At 44.5% G+C, this 16266-nt stretch overlaps 1 protein-coding gene across 1 annotated transcript in view; it reads right to left on the reverse strand.

Moving 5' to 3' along the window:
* LOC115114974 (C2 domain-containing protein 5-like) overlaps positions 1 to 14811 on the reverse strand; it is a 72598-nt gene extending 57787 nt beyond the window's left edge. The window contains exons 1-2 of the mRNA XM_065022148.1: positions 14683 to 14811; positions 14495 to 14587 (exon numbers count right to left, since the gene is read on the reverse strand). Coding sequence (XP_064878220.1) covers positions 14495 to 14587; positions 14683 to 14811 — 222 coding nt within the window. The remainder of the gene's footprint in view (positions 1 to 14494; positions 14588 to 14682) is intronic.
* Between the last annotated feature and the right edge of the window lie 1455 nt (positions 14812 to 16266).

A 16266-nucleotide genomic window follows, 5' to 3' on the forward strand; every position in this document is an offset into this window, starting at 1 on the left:
AATGTGTAATAAATCAAGGAGTACGAATCATTTCTGAAGGCACTGAATCTCTACAGTCTAAACATTAGGCTAGGCCTAATGTTTTTCTACAGTACTGAGAGTTAAGGTGAAAATACTAGGGCTGTCAGAGTTTAATCAGTTAATTAAAGTTCACTTTTTGTGATTTTTGTGCACTCTTTTTTATCGTCTGAGTGTTCAAAATACACTGAAAACATCCCAAATACATAAAATTACATGATTACAGTCATAGATTATATTTTCATGTCTGAAATTGATTAAAATAAGAATGTTCAACTTCTTTCACCCCCAAAAATGTTTGTGGATCTTTTTCCACAACTGTTATTTTCAGGTATACGCACCATCTAGCCTGCTGAATGGTCCTGGACCCTCTCTGGACCTCCACAGCTCTACATCCCAGAAGAGAGCCTGCAAAAACTGTCTAACCATGTAACATCGAACACTACACCACAACAGACAGACAGAAAGCAGCTGCTCTCTGTGGAATGGGTGATACTGCGATGACACACTGACAATCTTTTACTGGGTGTGAAGTCTGCGTTCAAATCAGAGGAATCTGACAGACACCTTCTCTTCCACTGCACTTCACCTCTTGTTCCAAAGCCACATCTACCGTTCCCACAATACTCAAGTGTTTTCACGATGCCAGAATTTTTACTTTGATACCAATACCAGGTTTAGTATCACAATGTTTGATACCCTCAAATTACTCAATACCACTGCAAAAAAAGAAGGCATATTAGCCAAAGTCATAAAATGAACAACTCAGCGACTGCTCTGGGCAACTTTTGAGTTCAATATCATTACATTGAAAACATTTTGCATCAACATTTTTCAAAGACAGCCATGTATGAATGAATGAATCACAATTTGACTTTTTACTAACCTAACTACATAATTTATTTCAACGATAAATCAAAACTGGGTAAATCAAGACAGCTACGTCTTGAGTGGTAGCGGTAGGCCTATCCACAATACAGGTGAATGCATATTCAATAGGAGTGTGTGCATGCATTGCGTTATTGAGCTTGGCTGAATGCGATATACACTGCTCAAAAAAATAAAGGGAACACTTAAACAACACAACTACCGGTCAGAAACTCCAAGTCAATCACACTTCTGTGGGGCGGCAGGGTAGCCTAGTGGTTAGAGCGTTGGACTAGTAACCGGAAGGTTGCAAGTTCAAACCCCCGAGCTGACAAGGTACAAATCTGTCGTTCTGCCCCTGAACAGGCAGTTAACCCGCTGTTCCTAGGCCGTCATTGAAAATAAGAATTTGTTCTTAACTGACTTGCCTGGTTAAATAAAGGTAAAATAAAATAAATAAAATCAAACTGTCCACTTAGGAAGCAACACTGATTGACAATAAATTTCACATGCTGTTGTGCAAATGGAATAGACAACAGGTGGAAATTATAGGCAATTAGCAAGACACCCCCAATAAAGGAGTGGCTCTGCAGGTGGTGACCACAGACCGCTTCTCAGTTCCTATGCTTCCTGGCTGATGTTTTGGTTACTTTTGAATGCTGGCGGTGCTTTCACTCTAATGGTAGCATGAGACGGAGTCTACAACCCACACAAGTGGCTCAGGTAGTGCAGCTCATCCAGGATGGCACATCATTGCGAGCTGTGGCAAGAAGGTTTGCTGTGTCTGTCAGCGTAGTGTCCAGAGCATGAAGGCGCTACAAGGCACTAGTACATCAGAAGACGTGGAGGAGGCCGTAGGAGGGCAACAACCCAGTAGCAGGACCGCTACCTCCGCCTTTGTACAAGGAGGAGCAGGAGGAGCACTGCCAGAGCCCTGCAAAATGACCTCCAGCAGGCCACAAATGTGCATGTGTCTGCTCAAACGGTCAGAAACAGACTCCATGAGGGTGGTATGAGGGCCCGACGTCCACAGGTGGGGGTTGTGCTTACAGCCCAACACCGTGCAGGACGTTTGGCATTTGCCAAAGAACACCAAGATTGGCAAATTCGCCACTGGTGCCCTGTGCTCTTCACAGATGAAAGCAGGTTCACACTGAGCACATGTGACAGACGTGACAGAGTCTGGAGACGCCGTGGAGAACGTTCTGCTGCCTGCAACATCCTCCAGCATGACCGGTTTGGCGGTGAGTCAGTCATGGTGTGGGGTGGCATTTCTTTGGGGAGGCCGCACAGCCCTCCATGTGCTCGCTAGAGGTAGCCTGACTGCCATTAGGTACCGAGATGAGACCCTCAGACCCCTTGTGAGACCATATGCTGGTGCGGTTGGCCCTGGGTTCCTCCTAATGAAAGACAATGCTAGACCTCATGTGGCTGGAGTGTGTCAGGCATTGACACAGGCATTGATGCTATGGATTGGCCCGCACGTTCCCCAGACCTGAATCCAATTGAGCACATCTGGGACATCATGTCTCGCTCCATCCACCAACACCACGTTGCACCACAGACTGTCCAGGAGTTGGCGGATGCTTTTGTCCAGGTCTGGGAGGAGATCCCTCAGGAGACCATCCGCCACCTTATCAGGAGCATGCCCAGGCGTTGTAGGGAGGTCATACAGGCACGTGAAGGCCACACACACACTACTGAGCCTCATTTTGACTTGTTTTATGGACATTACATCAAAGCTGGATCAGCCTGTAGTGTGGTTTTCCACTTTAATTTTGAGTGTGACTCCAAATCCAGACCTCCATGGGTTGATAAATTTGATTTCCATTGATAATTTTTGTGTGATTTTGTTGTCAGCACATTCAACTATGTAAAGAAAAAAGTATTTAATAAGAATATTTCATTCATTCAGATCTAGGATATGTTATTTTAGTGTTCCCTTTATTTTTTTGAGCAGTGTACAACATCCGTGATTAGCATTTAGCCACGCTAGCAAGGTGTTGGAATTTTTTTTTTTTTATAACTATGCATATTTTCCCAATTTTTTCCCTGCCTTATCATTACTACAAGTTAAGGAGGATATCGAAGCCTATGCAGCCTTAATGGAAAATATTTAAGGTTTGAAATGAGAGATTACAGAGTTTAATAGTCACATGTACAGGGCTGCAGATGTAATTACAGGGTTTGGTATAAATCTTGAGCTCCAACAATGAACAAAATTAAGTAAACCAAAAATAATAATAAAAACATTAACAACTGTGGCAATGATAAATGTCCATTGGGGTGGGGGCAGGGTAAATGTCCATAGGGGGAGCAGTGGGCTGACTAGTGGTGGCTATTCAGCATGATGAATGTCCATTGGGGTGGGGGCAGGGTAAAAATCTCAGTTGAGGTGGGGGCGAGAAACAAACCGGTCCACCAGGGATATGAATGTATTGCCGGCTGCATGCAATGCGTTTGGACGGTAAGATGAAACGACTCAATATCGCCATCTGCCGGACTTTAGGCTACCTACAAAGCTGGAAGCTACCACTATCTTCTTCCATTGTAAAGTGTTCTGGCCTCTATGGACATTGTTTTGTGAACAGTAGTTAACAGTTTCAACATTTATACATGCCGTGTCGCATTAAGTTGTTAACATATGTGTAGCATGAATGGGGAGCTAACATAATGTAGCCGGTGCGAACTAATAGCTGAGCTGATAGACAGGCTTGATCCGTGAGACACAATTAACAGAAGAACCAAAAATAATTCTAGTATCAAACTGTTTTTCATGATCTAGTATCGAAAAAGTACAGAGGTTTCGGCATACCGTGCAACACTCGTACTCAGACGAACAAGGCCCTAAAAAGCTCATGATGCATTGGGCTGATTGCACCACCCTCTGGAGAGCCCTGCAGTTGTGGACGGTGCAATTGCCGTATCCTTCAACTATACCATGGAGGAAGTCCCACGGTCTGTGTGAAGGGACCACTTCAGGTAGTCAGTGATGTGCACGCTTTTGACCCTCTCCACTGTAGCCCCGTCGATGTGGTGGGGGTGCACACTCTGCTGTCACCTGTAGTCCGTGATCAGCTCCTTTGTTTTGTTGACGTTGAAGGAGAAGTTATTTTTTTTCAGTGTGTGTGTGTTTGTGATTAGGGCTGTTGTGGTTACTGTATTACCACTACACCGACGGTCATGAGTCAGGAAGGCAGTCAAATTCCATGTGACCGTTTAGTCACGGTAATTAGGCTTCTCCTATCTCTGATGCTGCTTATGGTCATTAGTAGCCTACCAAACTTTCTAACTGCCTGGTACTCAGCACTATTGTCCCTCTAATCACTCTGACATCAATGTAAATGTAATAAAACACTTCGTGAGAGCCTATGAACTCATGTTGAGCAACCTTTCAATAGGCTATGCAATTGCGCAAGAAAACAGAGTGATGGCCTCTAGTAAAAAGAGGAGGATCAGCTTTCTATAGGCTAGGCTACAATATTTATTTCTCAACTTTCTTAATATTAAGCACATTACTTATATTTACAACAGGACTATAGACTACCTGGCTGGTATGAACATAAAACACAGCAAAAAGTGTCCTCCATTCATTCTTTAAGTGCATAGATGAAATGTATAGCCCAACATTTAAATTAATAACGAAATTAGGCATATAGGAATACCTACTTCTTTGTTAACCGCTAAACCCAGCCGCATTTGCGCACTCCCTCAGATCGTTTGGAGAAAATATCCTTTCCATTTTATTCAGCTTTGTTCAATTGTATTCTTCATACCCCATAAAATAATGTGACAGAATTCGAAGCAAATCTTGTCTGCTAAATTAACTAGTGTAGCCCACCTAACATAAGGACAACTCAGAATATGCTATTCTGTTCTTCTGAAATAGACTACATTTTTTTCATATCATGCTTCTTTAGACCTGTCTAAAATAAATAATGGATTTATTGTGAAGGGGGAGGCTATATTACATTGATTTATTATACTTTTTTTTTTAAATGTAAATGTACCAAAGGTCAGCATCAATGGCTTGTAGGCTATGTGTGGAAGCCAGGAAATGCTGGAATGTGTTTATGTTATTTAACAGTAAATTACCGTGAGAGCGACAGTCATTTGCTTGACAATCACCGGTTGATGACATTTTGTGCCCTATTTCTGATGCTTAGCAAAACTAGTCTGAACATGTGAAATCCGCTCTTTTCTGGATGGAATAAATTGTGAGTGAGAAATATTAATCTGCTTGGCCTTGAGGTTATCATGGGTCCACCCCTACCTGAACGGGTACGGGCCCAAAATGTTAACTTTTCCCTCGGGTCAGGTCTTGTTTGATTGTCATCGGGTCTATGTAACTATAGCTGATAGACCCGAGTGAACCCGAATGGTAGGCTCAACATTTTCATACCGTCCTTCTCTCATCCTGGGATTTACAGTATTACCAGCATAGCTAGTAGCTACCGAATGTAATTTTTGGTGAGTATGGACATTTACATGCGAAAGTGAACAGGAGAAATTGTCCAAATAAACAAAGTTGGGATGCATGCTTTTGTGAAGGAAGAGCGGCATGTGTCCATGGAGTAGATGTGAACATTTCCGAGGAGGAAATAAAAGCTAGTAGGAAGCACAGGGAAGAATTGGCAAATGTACAGATAACTCACCCAGAGCTCTTTGACTTCTGGCAGAAAGTCATAAGATATCTGATGGCAAACATTTAGTAGTGAATTGCATACAAGTGTAACTTCATCACCTTAAGTGCACTGCACAACTGAGACTTGCAGACAGATATAGAATACTATGGACTAACCATTAAAGGGATGCTTCGGGATTTTGGCAATGAGGCCCTTTATCTAATTCCCCAGAGTCAGCTGGAGTAATGGATACCATTTTAATGTCTCTGCATGCAGTTTGAAGGAAGCTGCTAACTAACACTAGTGACATTGCTAATTAAAGTTAGCACAATTACTGGAAGTCTATGGGTATTTTCTAGCATGCTAGTAGATACCCATATACTTCCATTCTTTTGCAAATGCTAGTTATCATTGGCTCATAAAACTACCTCTAACTTCCTTCATACTAGACATGGAGACATAAAAATGGTATCCACAAGTTCATCTGACTCTGCGGAAGTAGATAAAGGGCCTCATTGCCAAAATCCAAAAAAATAACCCTTTAATGAGTTATTGGGATCTGTCCTTATTGTCTACAGCTGACTACTCATTCTCACCCATGTACCAAAGCAGGAAGGTCTCCATTGAAAGGTCACTACATATGAACATGTACAACCTTGTGTTATGCTGATAAGGTAAATGTCTCGAGGGTGTAGCCTTAATGTCTACAGCTGGACAGCCATTCTCACCCATGTACCATAGCAGGAAAGTCCAGATTGAAAGGCCACTACACATAACACGAGGTTAGGTAAATGTCTTAAGGGTCTAGCCTCCAAAAGATATACAACTAAATAAAATAACACAAGGATGAAGTGACTGTCATTATAGTACTCTTTATTGTGATTTGTAAAGTGTGAATAAGAAAAACAGCTTAATCCAAAACAGAAAAACCAAGTGTGTAGCTCACATGAAATATTAAGCCATCAATAGAAAAATAACATACAGTACATTCGGAAAGTATTCAGATCCCTTCAATTTTTCCAAATTTTGTGACGTTACAGCCTTATTCTAAAATGGATTAAATAATTTTCCCCCCTAATCAAATCTACACACAATACCCTGTAATGACAAAGCCAAACAGGTTTAGACATTTTTGCAAATGTATTAAAAATAAAAAACAGAAATACCTTATTTACATACGTATTCAGACCCTTTGCTATGAAACTCGAAATGTATCACAGGTACATCCTGTTTCCATTGATCGTCCTTGATCAGCATTGAAGGTCCCCGAGAACACAATGGCCTCCAATATTCTTAAATGGAATACATTTGGAACCACCAAGACTCGTTCTAGAGCTGGCCGCATGGCCAAACTGAGTAATTGGGAGAGAAGGGCCTTGGTCAGGGAGGTTACCAAGAACCCAATGGTCACTCTGACAGAGCTCTAGAGTTCCTCTGTGGAGATGGGAGAACCTTCCAGAAGGACAACCATCTCTGCAGCACTCCACCAAACAGGCCTTTAAGGTAGAGTGGCCAGACGGATGCCACTCCTCAGTAAAAGGCACATGACAGCCGGCTTGGAGTTTGCCAAAAGGCACCTAAAAGACTCTCATACCATGAGAAACAAGATTCTCTGGTCTGATGAAACCAAGATTGAACTGCTTGGCCTGAATGCCAAGCGTCACATCTGGAGGAAACCTGACACCAACCCTACGGTGAAGCATTGTGGTGGCAGCATCATGCTGTGGGGATGTTTTCAGCGGCAGGGACTGGGAGACTAGTCAGGATCAAGGCAAAGCTGAACGGAGCAAAGTACAGAGAGATCCTTGATGAAAACCTGCTCCAGAGCGCTCAGGACCTCAGACTGGGGCGAAGGTTCACCTTCCAATAGGACAATAACCCTAAGCACACAGCAAAGACAACACAGGAGTGGCTTTGGGACAAGTCTCTGAATGTCCTTGAGTGGCCCAGCCAGAACCCGGACTTGAAACCGATCTAACATCTCTAGAGAGACCTGAAAATAGCTATGCAGCGACGATCCCCATCCAACCTGATAGAGCTTGAGAAGATCTGCACAGAAGAATAGGAGAAGCGCCCCAAATACAGGTGTGCTAAGCGTGTTGCATCATACCCAAGAAGACTCGAGGCTGTAATTGCTGCCCAATGCGCTTCAACAAAGTACTGAGTAAAAGGTCTGAATACTTATGTAAATGTATGTTTCAATTTTATTTTTTAAATAAATTAGCAAAAATGTCTAAAAACCTGTTTTGCTTTGTCATTATGGGGTAGTCTGTGTAGATTGATGAGAAAACATTTTTTTCAATCAATTTTAGAATAAGACTAACGTAACAAAATGTGGAAATAGTCAAGGGGTCTAAATACTTTCCAGAATGCACTGTATTTACAAAAGAAATATGGGAGATTGGAAATGATGAAGACAATTAGATTGATGGAAGCCACAATCTATCTGCAATATTAAAGCTGATCTACCCCTTAAAAAACACACACACAAATGACTAGAGGGAGTCCGACTGCAATTGATTTGATTGTGCCGACTGGCTCAGACTTGCAGTGCTGTGTTAAAGAAAATTACAGCGAGTAACTGTGACTAGCACATAGTGGTGCTGAAGCTGCAACATAATTATAGCCATTTCTTTCATAAAAGTTCATGTTACTGAAATGTATAAGTTGTATAATTTGTTTAGAAAGACATTCCCCTTATCCCTCAACCCTTGTTCTCTTTATGTGACACATGTGTGCTTCGCATGCACTTGACCAATAGGGCCTGACCTATAGCATTTCATATTCACAAAAATAAATTGGTTATAACAAACTCTGAACACCATAACACATGACAGCAAAATGGATGCAGAGGACATGATAAACTCTAAACGGGGGAATGTTTACTGGTTGCACAGGAGGTAAAGGGGAAGTCAGATGTGTGGAATAAATTTGACTAATTACGGAAAATACTGGAGATCAAAAACATTTATGGATGGAGCAAGCTCTGCGTGCATATTAGGCCTGTGTGTCAAACAGGCGCTGTTAGATTAATATAATTTCTGACCTTCTGGAACAATGTAAACAACACAAAATACATTATAAGCGTACCAGAGAATCGGATGTAACGTTTAGTTTTTTTGTAAAGCCTTTATTACAGCAAAGACTAAAAGTAGTTACATTCATTCGTGAATGCAATATCTGAAATGGAACGGTTTAGATCTATTTATTGTTTACGTTAATTATTCAATGGTTGCGTTTTTATTTTAAAACTAAAACGCTTGATTGCATTTCACATCATGAATGACTCGTATGCTGTGTGATGACATTAACTAATGAATGATTGATTGATACAGTAGCCTATATAAGTATTGAAATACAGACCTAAATTAGTTAAGGGATTAAGACTAAACAGGACGTGCTGAGGGTTATTATTATTATAAATACAATCTCTGACAATTTGGAACAGTGTAAACAACACTACATAAATTATAAATAATACCAGAGGCTGGTCTAATAAAAAAAGTGTAAAGTCTTTATTACAGCAGAGCAAAGATTAAAAACAGCAGAATATGTGAAATTGTTGCGCGAGTCTTGGTTCTCACTGAATCAGTAGGCTATCAACCAAACACTAAAACAGGCAACAGAAGCAGGATCCGTCTTATTTCTGTAGATATATATGGATATGGAATCCAGGCACATTAAACAGTTAGGCTATTGATTATACACCTAATTAAGTTGGGTTTCCTCTCTCCTCACTTTTCATAGACAGTTAAGGGTTGTTTTCTCATCTCCTAACTCTGCTGCAGCCTCCGCCTCATTGTTCTCAACACCAATATGCTGGTTAACTTTGCTATTATGCACATAGCAAACATGGTCTGCTGTTTTTACTACTTCCGGGTTGGAGCGAGCGGTCGCATTCGCACTTCGGTCCGCAGGTAGTATAACTCTTCTTTACATTTCATTACATTTCATTATAGTACAACGGTTTGATTTGTCTAATCTTAGCAATTTCTTCTTAGCTAGCTACATAGCCGTCTTTGTATCAAAGATAATTGCGTAATTATCGTATTTCGTCGTCCTAACGTAGTCTACACTGCTATCTGCCCAGCAGCTAGCCAGCTAGCCAGCTAGCAAACGTCCACTGTCTACCGAATAGCAGCACTGTAAAAACTAAAAACTATTACACTCAACTGAACGACTTGATTAGTGTAGTGTTAGCTAGCTACATAGTTGTCTTTGCTGTCTTCGTATCCAAGATAATTGTGTAGTTTAGAGTGTGTAGTCTTAGAGTGATTATCTTAATTTACCGAGGTTAGCTAGCCAGCTATTTGTCGTCCTTAACGTAGGAGACACTGCTAGCTAGCCAACAGCTAGCCAACGTCTACCGAATAGAACTTCCTCACTCAACAACCCGGTCGCATTCCGCTTCGCTCCACAGGTAGTATCACATTTTCATTTCATTTCATTACAGTACAACGGTTTGATTTGTTTGATCGTAGCTAGCTACATAGCTAGCTACATAGCCGTCTTTGTATCAAAGATAATTGTGTAGTCTAGAGCGATTTTCTAGGTTAGCTAGCCAGCTATTGTCGTTCTTTTAACGCAACGTAATCAACACTGCTAGCTAGCCAGCTAGCCCCCGAATAGCAGCACTGTAGAAACTATCACACTCAACGGAACGACTTGATTAGTGTAGTGTCAACAACGCAGCCACTGCCAGCTAGCCTACAAAGTCAACAACGCAGCCACTGCCAGCTAGCCTACTTCAGCAGTACTGTATCATTTTAATCATTTTAGTCAATAAGATTCTTGCTACGTAAGCTTAACTTTCTGAACATTCGAGACGTGTAGTCCACTTGTCATTCCAATCTCCTTTGCATTAGCGTAGCCTCTTCTGTAGCCTGTCAACTATGTGTCTGTCTATCCCTGTTCTCTCCTCTCTGCACAGACCATACAAACGCCCCCACACCGCGTGGCCGCGGCCACCCTAATCTGGTGGTCCCAGCGCGCACGACCCACGTGGAGTTCCAGGTCTCCGGTAGCCTCTGGAACTGCCGATCTGCGGCCAACAAGGCAGAGTTCATCTCAGCCTGTGCCTCCCTCCAGTCCCTCGACTTCTTGGCACTGACGGAAACATGGATCACCACAGATAACACTGCTACTCCTACTGCTCTCTCTTCGTCCGCCCACGTGTTCTCGCACACCCCGAGAGCTTCTGGTCAGCGGGGTGGTGGCACCGGGATCCTCATCTCTCCCAAGTGGTCATTCTCTCTTTCTCCCCTTACCCATCTGTCTATCGCCTCCTTTGAATTCCATGCTGTCACAGTTACCAGCCCTTTCAAGCTTAACATCCTTATCATTTATCGCCCTCCAGGTTCCCTCGGAGAGTTCATCAATGAGCTTGATGCCTTGATAAGCTCCTTTCCTGAGGACGGCTCACCTCTCACAGTTCTGGGCGACTTTAACCTCCCCACGTCTACCTTTGACTCATTCCTCTCTGCCTCCTTCTTTCCACTCCTCTCCTCTTTTGACCTCACCCTCTCACCTTCCCCCTACTCACAAGGCAGGCAATACGCTCGACCTCATCTTTACTAGATGCTGTTCTTCCACTAACCTCATTGCAACTCCCCTCCAAGTCTCCGACCACTACCTTGTATCCTTTTCCCTCTCGCTCTCATCCAACACTTCCCACACTGCCCCTACTCGGATGGTATCGCGCCGTCCCAACCTTCGCTCTCTCTCCCCCGCTACTCTCTCCTCTTCCATCCTATCATCTCTTCCCTCTGCTCAAACCTTCTCCAACCTATCTCCTGATTCTGCCACCTCAACCCTCCTCTCCTCCCTTTCTGCATCCTTTGACTCTCTATGTCCCCTATCCTCAAGGCCGGCTCGGTCCTCCCCTCCCGCTCCGTGGCTCGACGACTCATTGCGAGCTCACAGAACAGGGCTCCGGGCAGCCGAGCGGAAATGGAGGAAAACTCGCCTCCCTGCGGACCTGGCATCCTTTCACTCCCTCCTCTCTACATTTTCCTCTTCTGTCTCTGCTGCTAAAGCCACTTTCTACCACTCTAAATTCCAAGCATCTGCCTCTAAACCTAGGAAGCTCTTTGCCACCTTCTCCTCCCTCCTGAATCCTCCTCCCCCTCCCCCCCTCCTCCCTCTCTGCAGATGACTTCGTCAACCATTTTGAAAAGAAGGTCGACGACATCCAATCCTCGTTTGCTAAGTCAAACGACACCGCTGGTTCTGCTCACACTGCCCTACCCTGTGCTCTGACCTCTTTCTCCCTCTCTCTCCAGATGAAATCTCGCGTCTTGTGACGGCCGGCCGCCCAACAACCTGCCCGCTTGACTCTATCCCCTCCTCTCTTCTCCAGACCATTTCCGGAGACCTTCTCCCTTACCTCACCTCGCTCATCAACTCATCCCTGACCGCTGGCTACGTCCCTTCCGTCTTCAAGAGAGCGAGAGTTGCACCCCTTCTGAAAAAAACCTACACTCGATCCCTCCGATGTCAACAACTACAGACCAGTATCCCTTCTTTCTTTTCTCTCCAAAACTCTTGAACGTGCCGTCCTTGGCCAGCTCTCCCGCTATCTCTCTCAGAATTACCTTCTTGATCCAAATCAGTCAGGTTTCAAGACTAGTCATTCAACTGAGACTGCTCTTCTCTGTATCACGGAGGCGCTCCGCACTGCTAAAGCTAACTCTCTCTCCTCTGCTCTCATTCTTCTAGACCTATCGGCTGCCCTCGATACTGTGAACCATCAGATCCTCCTCTCCACCCTCTCCGAGTTGGGCATCTCCGGCGCGGCCCACGCTTGGATTGCGTCCTACCTGACAGGTCGCTCCTACCAGGTGGCGTGGCGAGAATCTGTCTCCTCACCACGCGCTCTCACCACTGGCGTCCCCCAGGGCTCTGTTCTAGGCCCTCTCCTATTCTCGCTATACACCAAGTCACTTGGCTCTGTCATAACCTCACATGGTCTCTCCTATCATTGCTATGCAGACGACACACAATTAATCTTCTCCTTTCCCCCTTCTGATGACCAGGTGGCGAATCGCATCTCTGCATGTCTGGCAGACATATCAGTGTGGATGACGGATCACCACCTCAAGCTGAACCTCGGCAAGACGGAGCTGCTCTTCCTCCCGGGGAAGGACTGCCCGTTCCATGATCTCGCCATCACGGTTGACAACTCCATTGTGTCCTCCTCCCAGAGCGCTAAGAACCTTGGCGTGATCCTGGACAACACCCTGTCGTTCTCAACTAACATCAAGGCGGTGGCCCGTTCCTGTAGGTTCATGCTCTACAACATCCGCAGAGTACGACCCTGCCTCACACAGGAAGCGGCGCAGGTCCTAATCCAGGCACTTGTCATCTCCCGTCTGGATTACTGCAACTCGCTGTTGGCTGGGCTCCCTGCCTGTGCCATTAAACCCCTACAACTCATCCAGAACGCCGCAGCCCGTCTGGTGTTCAACCTTCCCAAGTTCTCTCACGTCACCCCGCTCCTCCGCTCTCTCCACTGGCTTCCAGTTGAAGCTCGCATCCGCTACAAGACCATGGTGCTTGCCTACGGAGCTGTGAGGGGAACGGCACCTCAGTACCTCCAGGCTCTGATCAGGCCCTACACCCAAACAAGGGCACTGCGTTCATCCACCTCTGGCCTGCTCGCCTCCCTACCACTGAGGAAGTACAGTTCCCGCTCAGCCCAGTCAAAACTGTTCGCTGCTCTGGCCCCCCAATGGTGGAACAAACTCCCTCACGACGCCAGGACAGCGGAGTCAATCACCACCTTCCGGAGACACCTGAAACCCCACCTCTTTAAGGAATACCTAGGATAGGATAAAGTAATCCTTCTCACCCCCCTTAAAAGATTTAGATGCACTATTGTAAAGTGGCTGTTCCACTGGATGTCATAAGGTGAACGCACCAATTTGTAAGTCGCTCTGGATAAGAGCGTCTGCTAAATGACTTAAATGTAAATGTAAATGAAAAGGCATCAATTCAACAGCCACTGTGTTTCAGAACCGCGGACAGCGACCATTATCCAATGCAGGAGAAAGCGCATGTTATAAAATCACATTTTTATTTGTGTTGCACCCTTCTTACATAATATACATTTTCAGTAGAACGTCTTATTAACCTCTATGGGATTGCCCCCCCCCCCCCACCCCACGGGACAGTTGAGCTAACGTGCACTAATGTGATTAGCATGAAGTAACAAGAACATTTCTCAGGACATAGATGTATCTGATATGGGCAGAAATCTTAAATTCTTGTTAATTTACAGTAGCTATTACAGTGAAAGAATACAATGCTATTGTTTGAGGAGAGTGCACAGTTATGAACTTGAACATCTACTAATAAACCAATTAGGCACATTTGGGCAGTCTTGATACAACATTTTGAACAGAAATACAATGGTTCATTGGATCAGTCTAAAACTTTGCACATGCACTGCTGCCATCTACCGGCCAAAATCTTAATTGTGCATAAGCTGGAATAATAGTGTGGCGTTTCTCTGGCATTTCAAAGATTTTTTTTTCTTCTCCTTTGTAATTATCTTTTACCAGATCTAATGTGTTATATTCTCCTACATTCATTTCACAATTTCACAAAGTGTTTCCTTTCAAATGGTATCAATAATATGCATATCCTTGCTTCAGGTTCTGAGCTACAGGCAGTTAGATTTGGGTATGTCATTTTAGGTGAAAATTGAAGGGGAAAAAAGGTCAGATCCTTAAGAGGACTGATGGACTGTGCCACCACAATGGCCTCCACAATGGATCAGTCCAATCAGAAAGGCGCGAATCAGACAGGTGTCTTGAACACCATGATTATTATTACTATTTTGCTACTGATCGACTAAAAGAAGTCTCGGTCGACCAACAGCCTATTGACCAAACAATCGACCAGTCGACTAAATGGGGTCTGCCCTAATGTATAGTCACATGTATTTAGCGCATCTTACCTGGATATGGTCGTATCAGATTTACCCTCAGAGGGGAATGCCTCGTCTCCCACAAAGACATATGGGCTCGGTGTTTGGGTCCCCGGCAAGCACTCTGGCCTTGGTAGCGGTAGCTGGCCTGCAATGAGTAGGGAACTGGAGTTGCTTTGTGAGAAGATTCCCGCATCTCCCTTCCAACCATATGAGCCCACGTCTATCATGGTGAAGCGGTACTTTGCATCGCAGACTGCCATTAGGATCAATGAGAAAAAAGCCCTTGTAGTTGTAGAACTCGCTGCCTGAGTTTGCCGGAGCTTGGACCCGAATGTCTTCCGTCGACAGCTCCTGCACAAAATTGATCATTCCAACGCCGATGAAGCAAGTTGTCAAATCTGGCAACAGACATCCGAAAGTACTGAAAATGTATTTCCTCGTCAATGCTTTGCATTGGTTCAACAAGAGACATGTATTCTCCATCATTCACTCTTATAGTGGATGAACTTCTTGCCATTTTCTCAGTCTTTCTTTTTCTCCTCCTGAGTAGTAAGAGCAGTTTAAACTCTTGCTGTTCAAGCTCTAGCAATTGCGATTCCTGAGAGAAATGTTAGCTACTGCTTCTGTGGCAAAAAAAAATTGCATTGAAAAGCATAGAACACCAGACTAGCCAGACATTCAGCTAGCTAATATTTGTAAACACAAAGGCATAACACCGGATGAGAAAGTTCAAATGTCGTCACTAGCTACGAGGCTTGGGCTGTCACGCCCTGACCATAGAGAGCCCTCGGGGTTCTCTATGGCGTAATAGGTCAGAGCTTGACTAGGGGGGTTTTCTAGTTATTATAGTTCTGTTGGTATGAGAGTGTGGTTCCCAATTGGAGGCAGCTGAATATCGTTGCCTCTAATTGGGGAGCATACTTAGTGTGTCCCTTTTCCCACCTGCATTATGGGATATTGTTTTGTTTAGTGCCTATGTGCGCTACGGACTGCACGTTCGTATATCTTTGTTGTTTTTTGGGAAGTTTCACTAGAATCATAAAACACGGGACGAGATGTTAAAAACTGTCCATTGTGCCAATAGATGGAATGCACTCGCATGAGATTTGCCGTGATGTTGACAGAGTGGCATGGGAGGTTTATTTCTTAGACTGGGGTAAGATGTCGATTTTTGGGACACATCCTCAGTAGTGTGCCTTCGAATCAGTGGGTGTTTCGGCCTTTAATCACTAAACACCCTCATCAAAGGTGGCCAGCTAAAGGGTGATCAAGCCTTAGCTTGTGTCCCATGCCCAATTAAGATGTCCCACGGGACTATGCAAGGCAGGGGCGTCCTCTTCCCTGAGCCAGCCATACAGCTGACCGCATACCTCATATGCCCTCCTCAAGTTGGAGGGATCTGAATTGGGTTCTCAGGTGGGGGTGGGGGGGTCATGAAGTTATAGCCCAGCAAGGGTCCTTCCGTTTGATCCAGATCCACTGGCTGCCTCTTTCAGCTGCTTGAGAAACTGCTCTGACGGTCTGCCGCAGAGCCTGTCCATGGATTCCAAGTTCTTTCAGCAACCTGATGATGGAAGAAGCCACGAATCCTCTGCATCCCACTTCAACTGGCCAGACTTTTGCATTCCAGCCACGCTGAGTTGCGTCTGCTGCAAACTCTGTAACGCAGTTTCTTACGCTCGTAGGCCTCTTCAACATAGTTTTCCCATGGGACTGTGAGCTCTATGATGTACACAGCCTTTCGTGAAGGGGACCAGACTACCATGTCTGGCCTAAGGTTGGTAGAAGCAATCTCAGGTGGAAAAATTAGTTGCTGGCCAATAT

Source organism: Oncorhynchus nerka, linkage group LG9a (assembly GCF_034236695.1).
Source record: "Oncorhynchus nerka isolate Pitt River linkage group LG9a, Oner_Uvic_2.0, whole genome shotgun sequence".
In the NCBI taxonomy this organism is placed as follows: domain Eukaryota; kingdom Metazoa; phylum Chordata; class Actinopteri; order Salmoniformes; family Salmonidae; genus Oncorhynchus; species Oncorhynchus nerka.